The sequence below is a fragment of the Salvelinus alpinus genome, chromosome 23, assembly GCF_045679555.1.
Source record: "Salvelinus alpinus chromosome 23, SLU_Salpinus.1, whole genome shotgun sequence".
Taxonomy (NCBI): domain Eukaryota; kingdom Metazoa; phylum Chordata; class Actinopteri; order Salmoniformes; family Salmonidae; genus Salvelinus; species Salvelinus alpinus.
The window spans coordinates 33834117-33851305 of NC_092108.1; the positions used below are offsets into that span (position 1 = coordinate 33834117).

Consider the following 17189-nt stretch of genomic DNA (forward strand, 5'->3'; position numbering starts at 1 on the left):
GCTTGAGCTCCTGTTCCTCTTTATAGAATATTAGCTCAAAAGTATTGTGGAGCACCTGATCCTAGATATAAACAATACCGGCACCCAAAATGACTACCGGCACCTATTACATCCAAGTCCTGATCTTGCTTGATCTTGCTCATGATTTAGGCTTATATTGGCTCAGAGGATTAGACTATGAAAAGAAAGGGGGATACCTAGTCAGTTGTACATCTGAATGAATTCAACTAACATGAGTCTTCAGCATTTAACCCAACCCCTCTGAATCAGAGAGATGCAGGCATGACATCTGTATAAATAGCAAGCCACCTTAAATATAGGAAATAGGCCTAGTTATTGGTAAGTATGCGTTTCTGTAAAAAAGTTTATTTTTTAAGTTTTTAAAAACTGTCCATCCACTATGAGACATTCCTGGCTCAACAGGCTGAGTTGCAGCCCACACTGTTTATCAAGCCTGATTCCAGGCATATTTGCTGCGACCTAGTCTGGCTGTGTCGCAAATGGCACCCAATACCCTTTGTAGTGAACAGGGCCTATATGACTCTGGTCAAAAGTAGTGCACTATTTAGGGAATAGGGTACCATTTGAGATACAGCCCTAGTTTAGGAGGGCAAGGCCTGCTGCATTTTTTTCTAATAAAGCTCAAACAATCTTATTGTGGATCACATCACAATCAATGCCACTCCTCCTGACAGAGTGCTTGCTGCTTACTTCTGATTTTCTCAATGTCAGACACAGGGTCAGGTTTCTGACAGTAACCAAGACAAGTTGTGTGTGGAATTGATTGTTCTATATAGGCTACTTAGCCAAAGCTGCCTGTACTTGCCCTGACTTGTCCAGCTGTCAGAGTGAAATGTCAACCTGTCAGATCTACAATAAGAACCTATTACAAGGCATATAAATACCTGAATAAAGCAATTCTACATGTCATGTCTCAAAATCGATATCCATCTTACCTCTATATTGTATTATGTCCTCCTGATTTGACAAGAAAGATGACAAGTTCAACGGTCAGCCTGTCAGGTAGCCTTAATTCTCACAGCATCCAGCCTAGCTGACACAATGCTATTTTCCTGATTTTTGACCACTTTTTCCTCTTGCCTCAATTGATTTACATTACGGTAGTCGCACTAATTTTGACCATCCTACAAGGGTAAAAACTCCTAGAAGTTTTGAACGGATTATGATGGAGACATAAGGTATGGACTATTGGTTTCTTAGACAACTATCTACACAATTAACATGCAATTTTACCCATTGCTCAAAACATGTGTTTGTTATTGCACACCCTACAGTGGGTCAGAATGATGGGATATCCCAACAGCATTCATGTCTGTCTTACGCTGATGATATATTACCGGAAGGAAGCTCGGTCTTCTAGAATTTAGCCGTATTCTCCTCCCTCTCTCCTAGCCTAATGGAAATCAACCCATCCACAGGACCTTCAGCGCTGCTCTGACACAGCAGGACCTAATAGGTATATGGGGCCAGTATGGACCTACATAGTCTCTCTATGAGGGCTGTTGAGCTACTGTCAAGCACAGTGATGTGGGGAAAGTGAACTGTTGTTTGAAGTTGGGAAACAAACATGTTGATTAGCAGCATTTATCTAGCTGGCTGATTAAGTGGGTACCCATACAAATAAGGTCATCCTTACACTACACTGCTTCGCCGACCAGGGGTGAAAGTGAGGTGTCCCGGCAAAATAAATAGTGGAGGTACGCCGTACCGGTAAAACATGAGCCTATCACAATAATGAAAACAAAATGTCACCGCTATGAATCATTACCGCATGTCAGAGGCATGAAACATTTGCGAATGGACTTAAACAGGTGGTATAGCCTGCGCTCCAAAATGCGATGTAGTTCGACGAGAACACTGCCATTTTGCCAAGGCAGAGATGAGTGGCTGACACCGAGACGCGTGTATAGACAGCAGTGGACACATCACTTCTGGCCTAAAGACAAATCGCCAAAATGTCATTACACTTTTTGATGTTTGGTGTAAAATATGTCTACCCTTTCACCACTGTTCGGAGGCTGGTAATATGTTGTGAGTGGATGAACGTGCACGGGTAGCCTAGTACAGGAGCCCTTTGAAGTGATTGACAAATCAGATGAAAACATCATGACTGGATGTGTTTATGCCACAATAAAAGGCAACACATAAAAGTTAATGACAAATCTTTATGACTAGGTCCATTGAGATCCTATTGAATTAATAGAGATTCTATATGTAATTCTTTGATTAGGCCCATACCTTTTTTTGGGAAGGTACAGTACAGGGATGAAATGAAATCTACTTTCACCCCTGTTGACAACACAAACTAGGTCCAGTAGAGATACTTGTGTAGTTTAAAGACATCTAAGAGATGTCTCCCACACTGCCTCCGGAGGTAGACATCTATACCACCTACACCCCCAGAGTGATAGTGTAAAGACAACGGCTCTCCCACACCCTGCAAGAATTACCTTAATACCAGTAGACACCATTTTTGCTCTGTAAGCCAAATTGAAAATGAAAGGCCTTTAAAATAATCCACACATTTGTGAATCATTGCATTAAACAAGTGTGCAACACTATATGCAATATGGTTTAGATGAGAAGCTCCTGTATAGTTTGAATTGCTATCCTTATTTTGTTTGGCTATATACCATGGTATTTACTAGGGCTGTGAAGATAGAAAAAATATTGTGATACTGCTAAGGCAAAAATTAAAACATGAAGGAAACCTAAATCTTTGGTCCTTTAAAAACCTACAGTATTTTTAACTATTGTGTGCTATAGTTTGGAAAATAAATAAATGTGACTCTGGAAGACAACAAATGGATGTTTGTTTCAAACATTACAACTGTTTTACTAAAGAAGTTAACTACGCTTCATGTTTTGTTTCCTTGCCACGATACTTATGAGTATCGCAATACTGATATTGTCACGGCCCTAGTATTTCCAGTATGCTAATAGCTGCACTCACACATGAACCAGGAATGTGGCTTGGGCTACACCACATCCAAGGCTAGTGTAAACAGAAAAGTTGCAAATCTGAGGTTGAAGAGAGATAGTAAAATAGGTCTAGTGAGATCTAATGTAAATCCACCCTAAGAATGACAAGTGGGATCAAATATATCCCAACCAAGAACAATGATAATCAGTCACAATGTTCAGACAACTACCTCTCATCAGGTGAATGGACTTTTCCCTTCCCTGATCCCTCCGAAATACAGTAACAACTCTCCCTATGATCTTCAACTGAAGTCTGAGTAAGCAAAATTAAGATGGGCTGTGAGTGTAACAATACATCATACTGCTCGACACTCTCACTCTGAATTAAGGCCCATTATTTCATGTCACAAAAATAAAATGTATCTTACGTCACAAAACTAGGGCTGTCTAACGCGTTAAACGCGTGACATTTTTATAAAGTTATTTTTTTTTGCCGCCGTTCATCGGGTCTCCATTTCTTCATCCATTTAAGCGAACGTGTTTATCCGCATGGCCCTTTTAAGCGCAGAACACAACATGGAACCCAGTTAACATGATGTAAAGTTTTGCCCAATATTACTGTGTGGGGGGTGTTCTGTCGCAGATTCATGCGCATGTCGCAGGCTGTTTTAAAATACTCACAAGCTGCTATTTTCTGGTTTGATAACGACATTCTTTAGCTAGCTAGTCATGTTACTTGCATCTTCATTATTTTAATTGTTTGACAGCCCTACACAAAACCCAACAGACTGCACCCAACAGTGTAACAGCCAAGTATGTAGACCTGTGACATGCAGGACTACACCCTCCACCAAAACACTATCTCAAGGAGGAAACTTCAGTCTGTCCACAACAAGCATTCAGGGTAGAAATAGAAAAGTGAAAATTGGAAAGACATCGATGGCGGTCAAGTAAACAACAGACCCAACAGCCTCGACCCCTGCAGCTGAAAGGGCATCACATCCAAACAGAATAATCGAAAGCCCTCACCCAAAGACCAAGGATTAGGTCCTAATTTGTTGTGAGCCTGTGTGAAGTCGTAAATCATGTAATGGAGGGATACTCTGGGATGCGTTCCAAATGGCACATTAACTCCCTATTTAGTGCACCACTTTTGACCAGGGCCCATAGTGCTCTGATCAAAAGTAGCGCACTACATAGGCAATAGGGTGCCATTTGGGACCTCCATCTCCAGTCATCATTACAACATGTCAACAGAGCTGGGCCTAAAATAATACCATTGGTTACTGGGCACTTGTCTCCTTAGTGGACTTGACCAGTCCTCAGTGATAAGCAGAAGTTTGCAATAGGTGAGCTGAGACTGGTGGTGACTGATGATCAATGTTCCCTCTAAACTGCATGCGTGCGGTAGCCGCAGGACTGCTGCGCAGAAGAAATATCGGCCCACGGAGATAACGACGAGATTGAACTTCACTCAATTTTCTGGATTTTTCCTTGTTAGTTAACACCAACGTTTCCCTTTACTGTGGCAATTGTGATCGAAACAACAAAATATTAATCACTTTTAATGCAACATACCGAAACAAAACTAAATATGCAAGAGATTTTGTTGTAGGCAGAACACAATGGAGTAGGATTCTATTGCATTGACAAGCAAGACTCAGCCCTTCCTCTTCACAGACCCGTATGGCATAAACAATTACTGTGTTAACAAACCTCCAAACGAGCTTCAATGCCATACAACACTCCTTCCGTGGCCTCCAACTGCTCTTACACGCTAGTAAAACGAAATGCATGATTTTCAACCGTTCGCTGCCCGCATCCGCCCGCCCGACTTGCATCACTACTCTGGACTAGAGGTCGACCGATTAATCGGAATGGCCGATTAATTAAGGCCGATTTCAAGTTTTCATAACAATCGGAAATCGGTATTTTTGGGCGCCGATTTGCCATTTTTTAAATGTATTATTATTTATTTATTTTACACCTTTATTTAATCTTTATTTAACTAGGCAAGTCAGTTAAGAACACATTCTTCTTTTCAATGACGGCCTAGGAACGTTCTAACCCTGTCAGCTCAGGGGATCCAATCTTGCAACCTTACAGTTAACTAGTCCAATGCTCTAACACCTGATTACATTGCACTCCACGAGGAGCCTGCCTGTTACGCGAATGCAGTAAGCTAAGGTAAGTTGCTAGCTAGCATTAAACTTATCTTATAAAAAACAATCAATCAATGACTGTCATTGCTCCAATGTGTACTTAACCATAAACATCAATGCCTTTCTTAAAATCAATACATAAGTATATTTTTAAACCTGCATATTTAGCGAAAAGAAATCCAGGTTAGCAGGCAATATTAACCAGGTGAAATTGTGTCATTTCTCTTGCGTTCATTGCACGCAGAGTCAGGGTATATGCAACAGTTTGGGCCGCCTGGCTCTTTGCGAACTAATTTGCCAGAATTTTACGTAATTATGACATAACATTGAAGGTTGTGCAATGTAACAGGAATATTTAGACTCATGGATGCCACCCGTTAGATAAAATACGGAACGGAATAAACGTTTTGTTTTCGAGGTGATAGTTTCCGGATTAGTCAAAGGTATATGGTTTAGAGAGAAATAGTCGACGCGTTATAATTCCTGTAATAACTTGCGGCTGAACTTGAAAGGGGTTCCTTCGTTATTTTACCGTTCATGTCTTCCATAGAGAATGTCTTGATCTACTTCAAATAAGGTCTGTGTTTCGCGGAGGAGCAGACTGACAGGGGACCATGCAGAACCACTCTGCTTTCTGCACTACAACCTAAAACTTCTTAACTGGGAATATTGAAGGCCCATGAAAGCTGGTGGTTTATTTTAACATATGTTCTCATGTTATTTGAGACTAAATTGATTTTATTTATGTATTATATTAAGTTAAAATAAAAGTGATCATTGTTCATTCAGTATTGTTGCAATTGTCATTATTACAAAAATGTGCGTGTGTATGATATATATATATAAATATTATTATATATATATATATATATATATATATATATATATATATATATATATATATATATATATATATAAAAAAAAAAAAATCTTTTTTTTTTTTTTTTTTTTTTTTAAATCGGCCGATTAATCGGTATCGGCTTTTTTTGTCCTCCAATAATCGGTATCGGCGTTGAAAAACCATAATCGGTCGACCTCTACTCTGGACGGTTCTGACTTAGAATATGTGGACAACTACAAATACCTAGGTGTCTGGCTAGACTGTAAACTCTCCTTCCAGACTCATAATAAACATCTCCAATCCAAAATTAAATCTAGAAATCGGCTTCCTGTTTCGCAGCAAAGCCTCCTTCACTCATGCCGCCAAACATACCCTCGTAAAACTGACTATCCTACTGATCCTCGACTTCGGCGATGTCATTTACAAAATATCCTCCAACACTCTACTCAGCAAACTGGATGCAGTCTATCACAGTGCCATCCGTTTTGTCACCAAAGCCCCATATACCACCCACCACGGCGACCTGTATGCTCTCGTCGGCTGGCCCTCGCTACATATTTGTCGCCAGACCCACTGGCTCCAGGTCATCTATAAGTCTTTGCTAGGTAAAGCTCCACCTTATCTCAGCTCACTGGTCACGATAACAACACCCACCCTTAGCATGCGCTCCAGCAGGTATATCTTACTGGTCATCCCCAAAGCCAACATCTCCTTTGGCCACCTTTCCTTCCAGTTCTCTGCTGCCAATGACTGGAACGAATTGCAAAAATCGCTGAAGTTGGAGACTTATATTTCCCTCACTAACTTTAAACATCAGCTATCTGAGCAGCTAACCGATCGATGCAGCTGCAAATAGCCCATCTGTAAATAGCCCATCCAATCTACCTACCTCATCCCCATATTGTTTTTATTTACTTTTCTGCTCTTTTGCACACCAGTATTTCTACTTGCACATCATCTGCACATCTATCACTCCAGTGTTAATTTGCTAAATTGTAATTACTAAAACACTTAAAACTACTAAACTACTAAAACACTATAAAACACTTAAAAAAGAGCTGCAGTAGGCCTATATGCAAATAGACCATTGTCATATATGGATCTGTGCCATTTACTCTGAAATGGACTGTGTTTACAGCTGTGGTCGTGAGTAGATGTGCTTATTTTGAGATCAAAGCGAGAGCTGCATGTAGCCACGTGTGCACATTTAGTTAATATCCAGTTATAGATCATTTGTAGTCAGCAATAGGGGAGTAATTGCTTCCTACAAGAGCACAAAACGTGTACATTTCAAGACATCTTTGAAAAGCAAGTCAGGTAATCAGCTTTTTTTTGTCTTAAAGGGGCAGCGTTGTATTTGGAGAGTTTATTCAAGCCTAAATAGCCAGAGTGTAGCATAATTTGTCCGATTTTCTGTAATAATGGTATGGGAATAATAATAATGCATTTTATTTTGTAAAGTGGTTTCTTGCATCAAACACCACCATTTTTACAACTTTCAAATTTGCTCATTCCTGAACAAAATTATAGGGAACATTGCCGATGACTCCCCCCCAGAACCTTTGTATGACATTATCCTGTCAACACTAAAGATACTGTGCAACTGATTATTTAACTGACAGTTGAGCTGTGGGGAAAATAACATTCACAACCCTAATCATCTGTTACAACTAACCAGGAATAAGGTAGGCGTGTTAGAACCGTTCAAATGTTTAACTCAATAAAACAAAACAATGTCATTCTTACCCATGGTGGCAACTCAGAGCTCGCCAAACTTTGTTTGACAGTTTTTTCTTCATGCTCCAAGAATGCCAGGGAACGGGTCAGTCTGTTGTTTTTATGGCCTTGATGTCTTCTCCACCAGAAAAAGATGGTAAGCCCTATTAAAACCCAACTGAAACTGAAATCAAAATATCCCAACACATAAATTGGGAAAATAACGATGAAGGACTTGGCACATTTTATCAACATCTGAGTGGCATCTGTGACGGGAGACTGTGGCTCATCTTTCAGATCCACCGGGGCTAGTATTGGTGTCGTGGGGCTGACTGGAGAGATCGGTGTCGTTGGTAAACTCGGTCCATTTTCCCTGGCCGTTGTTGGTCCTGTGGAAGTTGTCTTTCCAGGCTCCTTTCCTTGAGCGCCACTCTTTTCCGCCGCCGCTCTTCTCATTTCCACTCTACACAGAATAGAGAAAAGAGAATAAGCGACAGACAAACATTTCACACTCACATACAATGTAATACAAACACGCTGAGAAACGTTGCAATGTTACCACTGTCAAAATGTTGCAACAACAGCGGCTGAGGAAAGATTTCGATCGATTGAATCATAGTTCGGAGCAAAGGGCTCACCTGAGTTGGTCGACCTGTCAACCTGCTCAGGGGCTAATGAGCTGCAAAAAGTACACTTTCGTTATTCGTTTTCGGTTATATTACAGATATTTTTCCTCACCCGTTTCCCTATTCGACATCCGTAATGATTTAAATTAGGTGTACCAGTCCCGTACACTGCATGACGTCCTTCGAATGGTTTATTTTCCAACGTAACACCAGTAATAATCCCTTCACCAGATCCCGCTTCAGAATGTTTCGCCTCTACACGCACACAATACAGGATCATGGTTCAGCCCTCTGGCTCAGCCCAGCCCCTTTCTCATTTTTCTAACAGGAAATTATCATTGTCAAGATAGGTCAAACTCAGGGAGGGATTTTTGAAAAGGGATTTCCAAGCGCCATCTCGTGGATACGTGTACTTTAAACCATAAATATTGATCGAATAGTCTAATAATCAACAACAACAAAATAGTCTAATATCAGTGTTTTTTTTTTTTACTGTTTATTGTACAGGTCATCTATCACAGGGGTTCTCAAAGGGGGTCCGATGAGGTTTACTGCAGGAGGTTTGCGGTCAGATCTCAAAATATATATATATATATATATATTTATTAATGAATATTACTAACAGATTAAACGATTTTTTGCCAAGGGATCCGTGTTGTAGTATAATAAAATGTAATATTATGAATCTAAAATGTATGTTCTTAACCCTTGGCGAGATGGGCCTGGGAGGCTACCAGGGATATTGGTATCCACAGTACTCCAACAATTATATATATACACACACATACACAGTGCATTCGGAAAGTATTCAGACCCCTTGACTTTTTCCACATCTTGTTATGTTACAGCCACATTTAAAATTCATTAAATTGTTTTTTCCCCCTCATCAATACCCCATAATGACAAAACAAAAACAGGGTTTTAGAAAGTTTAGCAAATGTATTACAAATAAAAAAACGGAAATATAACATTTACATAAGTAAAGCATTGTTGGCAGCGATTACAGCCACGCGTCTTCTTCAGTATGACGCTATAAGCTTGGCACACCTGTATTTGGGGAGATTCTCCCATTCTTCTCTGCAGATCCTCTCAAGTTCTGTCAGGTTGGATGGGGAGCGTTGCTGCACAGCTATTTTCAGGTCTTTCCAGAGATGTTCGATCGGATTCAAGTCTGGGCTCTGGCTGGGCCACTCAAGGACATTCACAGACTTGTCACGAAGCCAATCCCGTGTTGTCTTGGCTGTGTGCTTAGGGTCGTTGTCCCGTTGGAAGGTGAATCGTCACACCAGTTTGAGGTCCTGAGCGCTCTGGAGCAGGTTTTCATCAAGGATCTCTCTGTACTTTGCTCCGTTCATCTTTCCCTCGATCCTGACTAGTCTCGCAGTCCCTGCCGCTGAAAAACATCCCCACGATATGATGCTGCCACCATCATGCTACACCGTAGGGATGGTGCCAGGTTTTCTCCAAGTAAAATCTTGGTTTCATCAGAGCAAAGAATCTTGTTTCTCATGGTCTGAGAGTCTTTATGTGCCTTTTGGCAAACTCCAATGGGGCTGTCATGTGCCTTTTACTGAGGAGTGGCTTCTGTCTGGCCACTCTAACATAAAGGCCTGGTTGGTAGAGTGCTGCAGAGATAGTTGTCCTTATAGAAGGTTCTCTCATCTCCACAGAGGAACTTTAGAGCTCTGTCAGAGTGACCATCGTGTTCTTGGTCACCTCCCTGACCAAGCCCTTCTCCCCCGATTGCTCAGTTTGGCCGGGCAGCCAGCTCTAGGAAGAGTCTTGGTGGATCCAAACTTCTTCCATTTTTGAATGATGGAGGCCACTGTGTTCTTGGGGACCTTCAATGCTGCAGAAATCTTTTGGTACCCTTCTTCAGATCTGTGCCTCGACACAATCATTCAACCTCATGGCTTGGTTTTTGCTCTGACATGCACTGTGAACTGTGGGACCTTATATAAACAGGTGTGTGCCTTTCCAAATCATGTCCAATGAATTGAATTTACCACAGGTGGGCTCCAATCAAGGATGAGCAATGGAAACAGGATGCCCCTGAGCACAATTTAGAGTTTCATAGGAAAAGGTCTGAATACATAAATGCAGTGTAATTGAAGATTTAAAACGTAAAAGTTTTCTCTCTGCCTCATGGAAACATTTGTAGAATTGCAGGATATTAGCTTTAAAGCTGCAACAACAACAAAAAAGATTTCTGCCCCATGACAAAATGTGTAGAATTGCAGGAAATTAGCTTGAAAACTGCAAAAATGTTCTCTCCGATGCCAAAAGGAAGGCATTCCCAGGGCCAGAAGTTTCAAGTTTCAAGTTTTATTGTCATGTGCACAAGTACAGAGAAATGGCTTTCTTAAAAGCTCTTTTCCTACAACGCAGTAATTAGAGACTTGGTTCGTCCGGCCATTCACTGCCGAAGTCATAGTAAAACTCCTTGTATGCTATTTTTTATCTAACTCAAGTTGTGTTCTGATTATGAGTGGGTCCGTGATGTATGTTCTATCACAAAAGGGATAGATTAGAGAACCCGTGATCTGTCCCACCATGCTCAAAACATAATGTACTAAGGTATTTTGTCCACTAGATGTCAATAAAGACTTGATAATATACTGTAGCCTACCTATAGCCTATAACTAGGCACTCTTGAATTTGCCAAATCCCAGTAGGAACGTGGCATGGATAATAGTAGTTGGAATAGATCATTCATTACCAAGGTATAAGCCTAATGGAATGATTAGAATGATATGAATCAATGATACAGGCTACAATATAGCAACCCTGGGAAACTATCGCTATCTATGTGGTTTTATAACAGGCCATTGCTTATGCCCTATATGATATTTTGAATGGGCTATCAGTTCTGAGAGGATGTTATTACAAAGAGCTGACAGGAGTTGACATTCCCTGAAGTGTAGAGTATGACAGAAAACCGCTTTGAAACAAGATGTCAAACAATCTGATGGGCTACGAATGTTGAGATGACAAGTGTACATCTCCAGCTACATTAGCCAAAGCTGATAGAGTATTGCTCTAGTCTAGATGTACTCAATAGAGCCCTCTAGGTGACAATGCATCATATGACTGATGCAGTGTGGTATATACAAACACCACTGAAACAAACTATTGTCACTAGAGGGCTCTATTCAGTAGGTCTAGAGCTATACTTGATCAGCTTCCCTGTATCGTCAATGTAGCTGGAGATGTACACTTGTCATCTCAACTCAAACAAAGTATTTTATAAACTGGGCGGTTCGAGCCCTGAATGATGATTGGCTGTGGTATATGACCAATATACCACAGCTAAGGGCTGTATCCAGGCACTCCGTGTTGCGTCGTGCTAAGAACAGCCCTATATTAGCCATATACCACACCCCCTTGTGCCTTATTGCTTAAGTATGCATCCCTGTATCCCTGCTGACATTCATATCATCTAATTCCATCTGATACTCTGATGCATGAACACATTCAACAGAAGGGCATGGCATAGAAATATAATTAATTAATTCTAATGGTATGGCATTAACAGATGTGTTCAAGAAATGCCTGGAATGGATTTAACTCAGTGCAGTAGACTATGTAGACTTTGCAGTGGATGTACAAGGTCTTTCCCCATCCATCTTCGAGAAAGGTACACATGTTGGATGAAACATTAACATGTTCGCTCAGTCACCTAAAGAATGTTCAAAACAATAATGTGACAAAAGATGCAGCCCATGAGAGTAGCAGCCGAGCATAGCTGGAGAAGAGAAGTACGATTCCATCTGCCTGCCTGTACAGTTAGTGGGGGTTCTTTCACAGAATTATAGGATTTCAATTGGTTCTTTCCTATTCATTGAGGGTTTCCTGGTAAAACGTCCTGTTCAGAGGAAAAATGACTGTGCTCATCACTGATCTCTCTGGGCAGTTCAAAGGGCCCTGCCTGGTTGAATTGGAGTTCAGAGAGGGTGCAGGGATTGTCTAGTAGTGTGTGTTTGTGTGTGTGTGTGTGGCGGGGGGGGGGGGGGCGGACTCTGTTTGGCAAAATTTCACGAGGATTGTTGCCAGAAATGGAATAGTAAATTTGCATTTAGATGGCAGAGTGTATGTGTGTGTATTTGTGTGTTACTACAGTAGATTGCCTGTGGGATGAAGGACCCATTCATTATGAAAGAAAATAACGATGTGATTCAATGCAATAGGACACCATTAGACCCTTCATGTCTGTTTATCATGCAGTCGATGACGAGTAAACAATTAGGCCTAGGTAGTTTGGTTTCTCACATTACAATTGATGAATGTGTTCTGTGCTAGTTCAAAGCACAATGCCCATGAGAACATGATGCTGTGGATGGGTGTAGAAATAATCCTGAGCATCTCGCAAAAAGTTGCCAGTTCAATAAAAAAAATTACTTCCCTAATCGCTGAAATTACTGTAGAGCAATATCTTAATCATTAACATTGATGAGTAAAAGTGTTGAAAACCGTTGGAAAATGAATCATCTTCAACTACCGTAACAATGACAGCCACATAGAGATATGTATCTACGGCGCATTCAGAAAGTATTCAGACCCCTTGACTGTTTCCACATTTTTTTACATTACAGCCTTATTCTAAAATGGATTAAATAAATAAAAAATACTCATCAATCTACGCACAATACCCCATAATGTTAGCAAATGTATAAAACCTTAAAAACAGAAATACCTTATTTACACAAGTATTCAGACCCTTTGCTCTGAGACTAGAAATCGAGCTCATGTTTCCATTGATCATCCTTGAGATGTTTCTGCAACTTGATTGGAAACCACCTGGGTTAAATTCAATTGATTGGACATGATTTGGAAAGGCACACACCTGTCTATATAAGGTCCCACAGTTCACAGTGCATGTCAGAGCAAAAAAACAAGCCATGAGATTGAAGGAATTGTCCGTAGAGCTCCGAGACAGGATCGTGTTGAGGCACAGATCTGGGGAAGGGTACCAAAAAATGTCTGCAGCATTGAAGGTCCCCAAGAACACCGTGGCCTCCATCATTTTTAAATGGAAGAGGTTTGGAACCACCAAGACTTCTTAGAGCTTGCCGCCCGGCCAAACTGAACAATCGTGGGAGAAGTGCCTTGGTCAAGGAGGTGACCAAGAACCCGCTGTTCACTCTGACAGAGCTTCAGAGTTCCTCTATGGCGATGGGAGAACCTTCCAGAAGGACAACCATCTCTGCAACCCTACACCAGTCAGGCTTTTATGGTAGAGTGGCCAGACGGAAGCCACTCCTTAGTAAAAGGCACATGACAGGCTCCGGAGTGGCGCAGCAGTGTAAGGCACTGTGGTAGAGGCGTTGCTACAGACCCTGGTTCAATCCCGGGCTGTATCACAACCGGCCGTGATCGGGAGTGCCATAGGGCGGCGCACAATTGGCCCAGCGTCGTCCGGGTTTGGGGATGGTTTGGCCCTGGGTAGGCTGTCATTGTAAAATAATAATTTGTTCTTAACTGACTTGCCTAGTTAAATAAACAATAAATACAATTTAAATAAAAAACAGCCTGCTTGGAGTTTGCCAAAAGGTACCTAAAGGATTCTCAGACCATGAGAAACAAAATGCTCTGGTCTGATGAAACTAAGATTGAACTCTTTGGCCTGAATACCAAGCGTCACGTCTGGTGGAAACCTGGTGCCATCCCTACGGTGAAGCATGGTGGTGGCAGCATCATGCTATGGGGATGTTTTTCAGCTGCAGGGACTGGGAGAGTAGTCAGGATTGAGGGAAGGATGAACGGAGCAAAGTACAGAGAGATCCTTGATGAAAACCTGCTCCGGAACTCTCAGGACCTCAGACTGCGCCAAAGGTTCACCTTCCAACAGGACAACGACCCTAAGCACACTGCCAAGACAACACAGGATTGGCTTCGTGACAAGTCTGTGAATGTCCTTGAGTGGCCCAGCCAGAACCCGGACTTCAAACATCTCTGGAGAGACCTGAAAATAGCTGTGAGGTGAAGCTCCCCATCCAACCTGACAGAGAAGAATGGGAGAAACTCCCAAAATACAGGTGTGCTAAGCTTATAGCGCCATAGCCAAGAAGACTCGAGGCCAAAGGTGCTTCAAACAAAGTACAGAGTAAAGGGTTTGAATAGTTATGTAAATGTATTATTACTTTCTTTTTTTTTTACTGTTTTTGCTTTGTCATTATGGAGTGTTGTGTGTAGATTGATGAGGGGGAAAATAACAATTTAATCAATTTTGGAATAAGGCTGTAACCTAACAAACGTGGAAAAAGTCAAGGGGTCTGAATACTTTCCGAAGGCATTGAATTCTATGGAGACACCACATGACAGTGAAAGACATGCTAGACATTTCCATTCTAATCCCATATTAGAAGGCACATCACTTTTTTGCCAATATGGGAGAGATTTTCAAGCTGAATAAAGAAAGGTGACTTTTCTAAAGGACAGGATGCACATACCTTCCATCTGCTCATACATTTGATTGAACCTTGATAAGTGAACGAATGCATTACTCTGTTATACTTTATCATTCTATTTTTGATGACCAAATAGTTGTCTCTGTATGGAATATACACTGATCATCTACAGCCCTCAATCTCAACTCTGTACCCATGAAGCCAGTTCCACTCTGTTTTTGAATTGTTCCCCTCTAATCAAGGACTGATTGCGGTTAACTATCAGGTAGAACTGAAAACCAGCAGGCTCCGGACCTCACAGGGTAAAAATGTAAAACCCCTGATCTACCGTATGACTTTACTAATTGTATATATGTGTAACATAAGGAGGAATAGTACAACATAAATACATATTCCTGAACCTTGGTTATTCTACGCAGACACATGACTAAAACAGGCTCATCTCCCTTCTATATTCATTTATCAGTATTTCCACCACCATTATGTATTCATCTCTATAAAAGCACATATGCCAGCGTAAAAATCAACATCAGAGAGCTAGTCTTGCATAATGCATGTACGATGATGGTTAGTGGGAACCCACTGGGCACACCATGTCATTTCAAGATGGGTAATTCTGTAATATTTGGTTGAGACGATCAATGAGATTCAAACAGCCACTCAAAAAGATGTGTTATCACTATGCTATCAACCATCTAAAAGAACAACAAAGGACTCCCAATAGAAAAACAATGTCTGATTTTTGGTTTTGTTGTCACCCAAGTCTATCACTGCGCTTTCAACCATTTAAAAGCACAGCAAAGTTCAAATGGGAATACAATGTCAGATGAATGTGTTATCACTGTGCTTCATCTAATAGCAGAACCAAATAGCCTGGATCATAGTTGAAGTTACATTAAAATTACATGGTGAAAGTGATCTATGCCATTCGAGATTCTGCACAGATTATTACAGCAATTGTCAAGATCTCCACATACCTGAGACAACCTATGCATGCTATGTTGTTACAGTAACCTCAAAATGTGCAGTGGTGGAAAAAGTAGTCATTTGAATGAAAATAAAGATACCTTAATATAAAATGACTCAAGTAAAAGTGAAAGTCAGCCAGTAGAATGCATTTAAGTACAATGGTGGAAAAATTACTAAATTGTCATACTTGAGTAAAAGTACAAATAAATGCTATACATTAAATTCCTTATATTAAGCTAACCAGACGGCACGATTTTCTTGTTTTTAAAATTACGGATAGCCAGGGGCACACTCATGACATAACACTCCAACACTCAGACATAATTTACAAATGCAGTATTTGTGTTTAATGAGTCCTCCAGATCAGAGGCAGTTGGGAAGACAACGCACTATGTTGATAGGTGGAAGAATTGAACCATATTGCTGTCCTGTCTGAGCATTTGAAATGTAATGAGTACTTTTGGGTGTCAGGGAAAATTTATGTAAGCATAAAGTACATTATTTTATTTTGGAATGTAGTGGAGTAAAAGTAAAAGTTGTCAAAAATATAAATAGTAAAGCAAAGTACAGATACCCCCCCAAAAATGATTTAAGTAGTACTTAAAAGTATTTTTATTTAGTTACTTTACACAACTGAAATTGTGGCCATAGATGTGTTACTCATTTTAAGGTTCAATGTTACATTAGTTTGTAAGATAGCCTTAACTTTAGGCTATTTACTGTAATACAAAATACATTTTGAATTGTGTTTGGTTGTCAACGCAACCAAATTTCAACATTTGAAGAGATATATCAACTGACTTAGTCTGGGTTTAATTCCAGTTTGTCTTCAAATTAAGAATTCATATGTTGGATTCATGTCTCCATCTCAACCAAACATCTAAGTTAAATAATAGGACTAAATCAAATCAAACTTGAAATGCACTTTAAATAAAGTTGGATTTGATTTTGTCGTATTCTTTAACTATCCAAGCAGAAGAAACATCTCCTTCAAATGTTGATATTTGGTTGCATTGACAACCAAGCCCAATTCAATACCACTAAATATCATTACATTTGACATCAACCAGAGCTTGAAACCCTAGGCTTATCGTATTGTCTATTTCAATGGGGGCTGCTGAGGGGAGGATGGCTTATAATAATGTCTGGAATGGAGTGAATGGAGTGGTATCAAACACATGTTTGATACCATTCCAGCCATTACACTAAATTCCAGCCATTATTATGAACTGTCTTCTCCTCAGCAGCCCCCACTGGTTTATTTTTAGTTTAATTCTGGGTTGAATTGAAACAATAGCTGTTGATGACTTTGCAAATGCTATTTAGGCCTAAATAGCATCATTGAGTGGAGATCTCTCAACAATCATTCTCAAGATAACACAATGGGAATAGTCAGTGACAAATATCATAGCTAACCAGGGCTTGGCTTGGTTAAACCCTGGATGGAAGACTAAAGGGTAGCTGTAGATAAATCAATTCTCTAGTAGGAGGTGCTTCCCAGACTATTGTTTTTTTCTGAAAGTGG

General features: G+C 40.5%; 1 protein-coding gene across 2 annotated transcripts in view; it reads right to left on the reverse strand.

Annotated features, from left to right (window-relative positions):
• LOC139550839 (extended synaptotagmin-2-like) overlaps positions 1–8593 on the reverse strand; it is a 55121-nt gene extending 46528 nt beyond the window's left edge. Inside the window, exons 1-2 of one of the 2 annotated variants that reach the window (XM_071362038.1) lie at positions 8401–8593; positions 7693–8125 (exon numbers count right to left, since the gene is read on the reverse strand). In XM_071362038.1, the coding sequence (XP_071218139.1) occupies positions 7693–8118 (426 nt within the window). In that variant the 5' untranslated portion in view covers positions 8119–8125; positions 8401–8593. Of the gene's footprint in view, positions 1–7692; positions 8126–8300 lie in introns of both variants that reach the window. The other variant, XM_071362039.1, reaches the window with a different exon arrangement.
• Positions 8594–17189: the final 8596 nt, after the last annotated feature.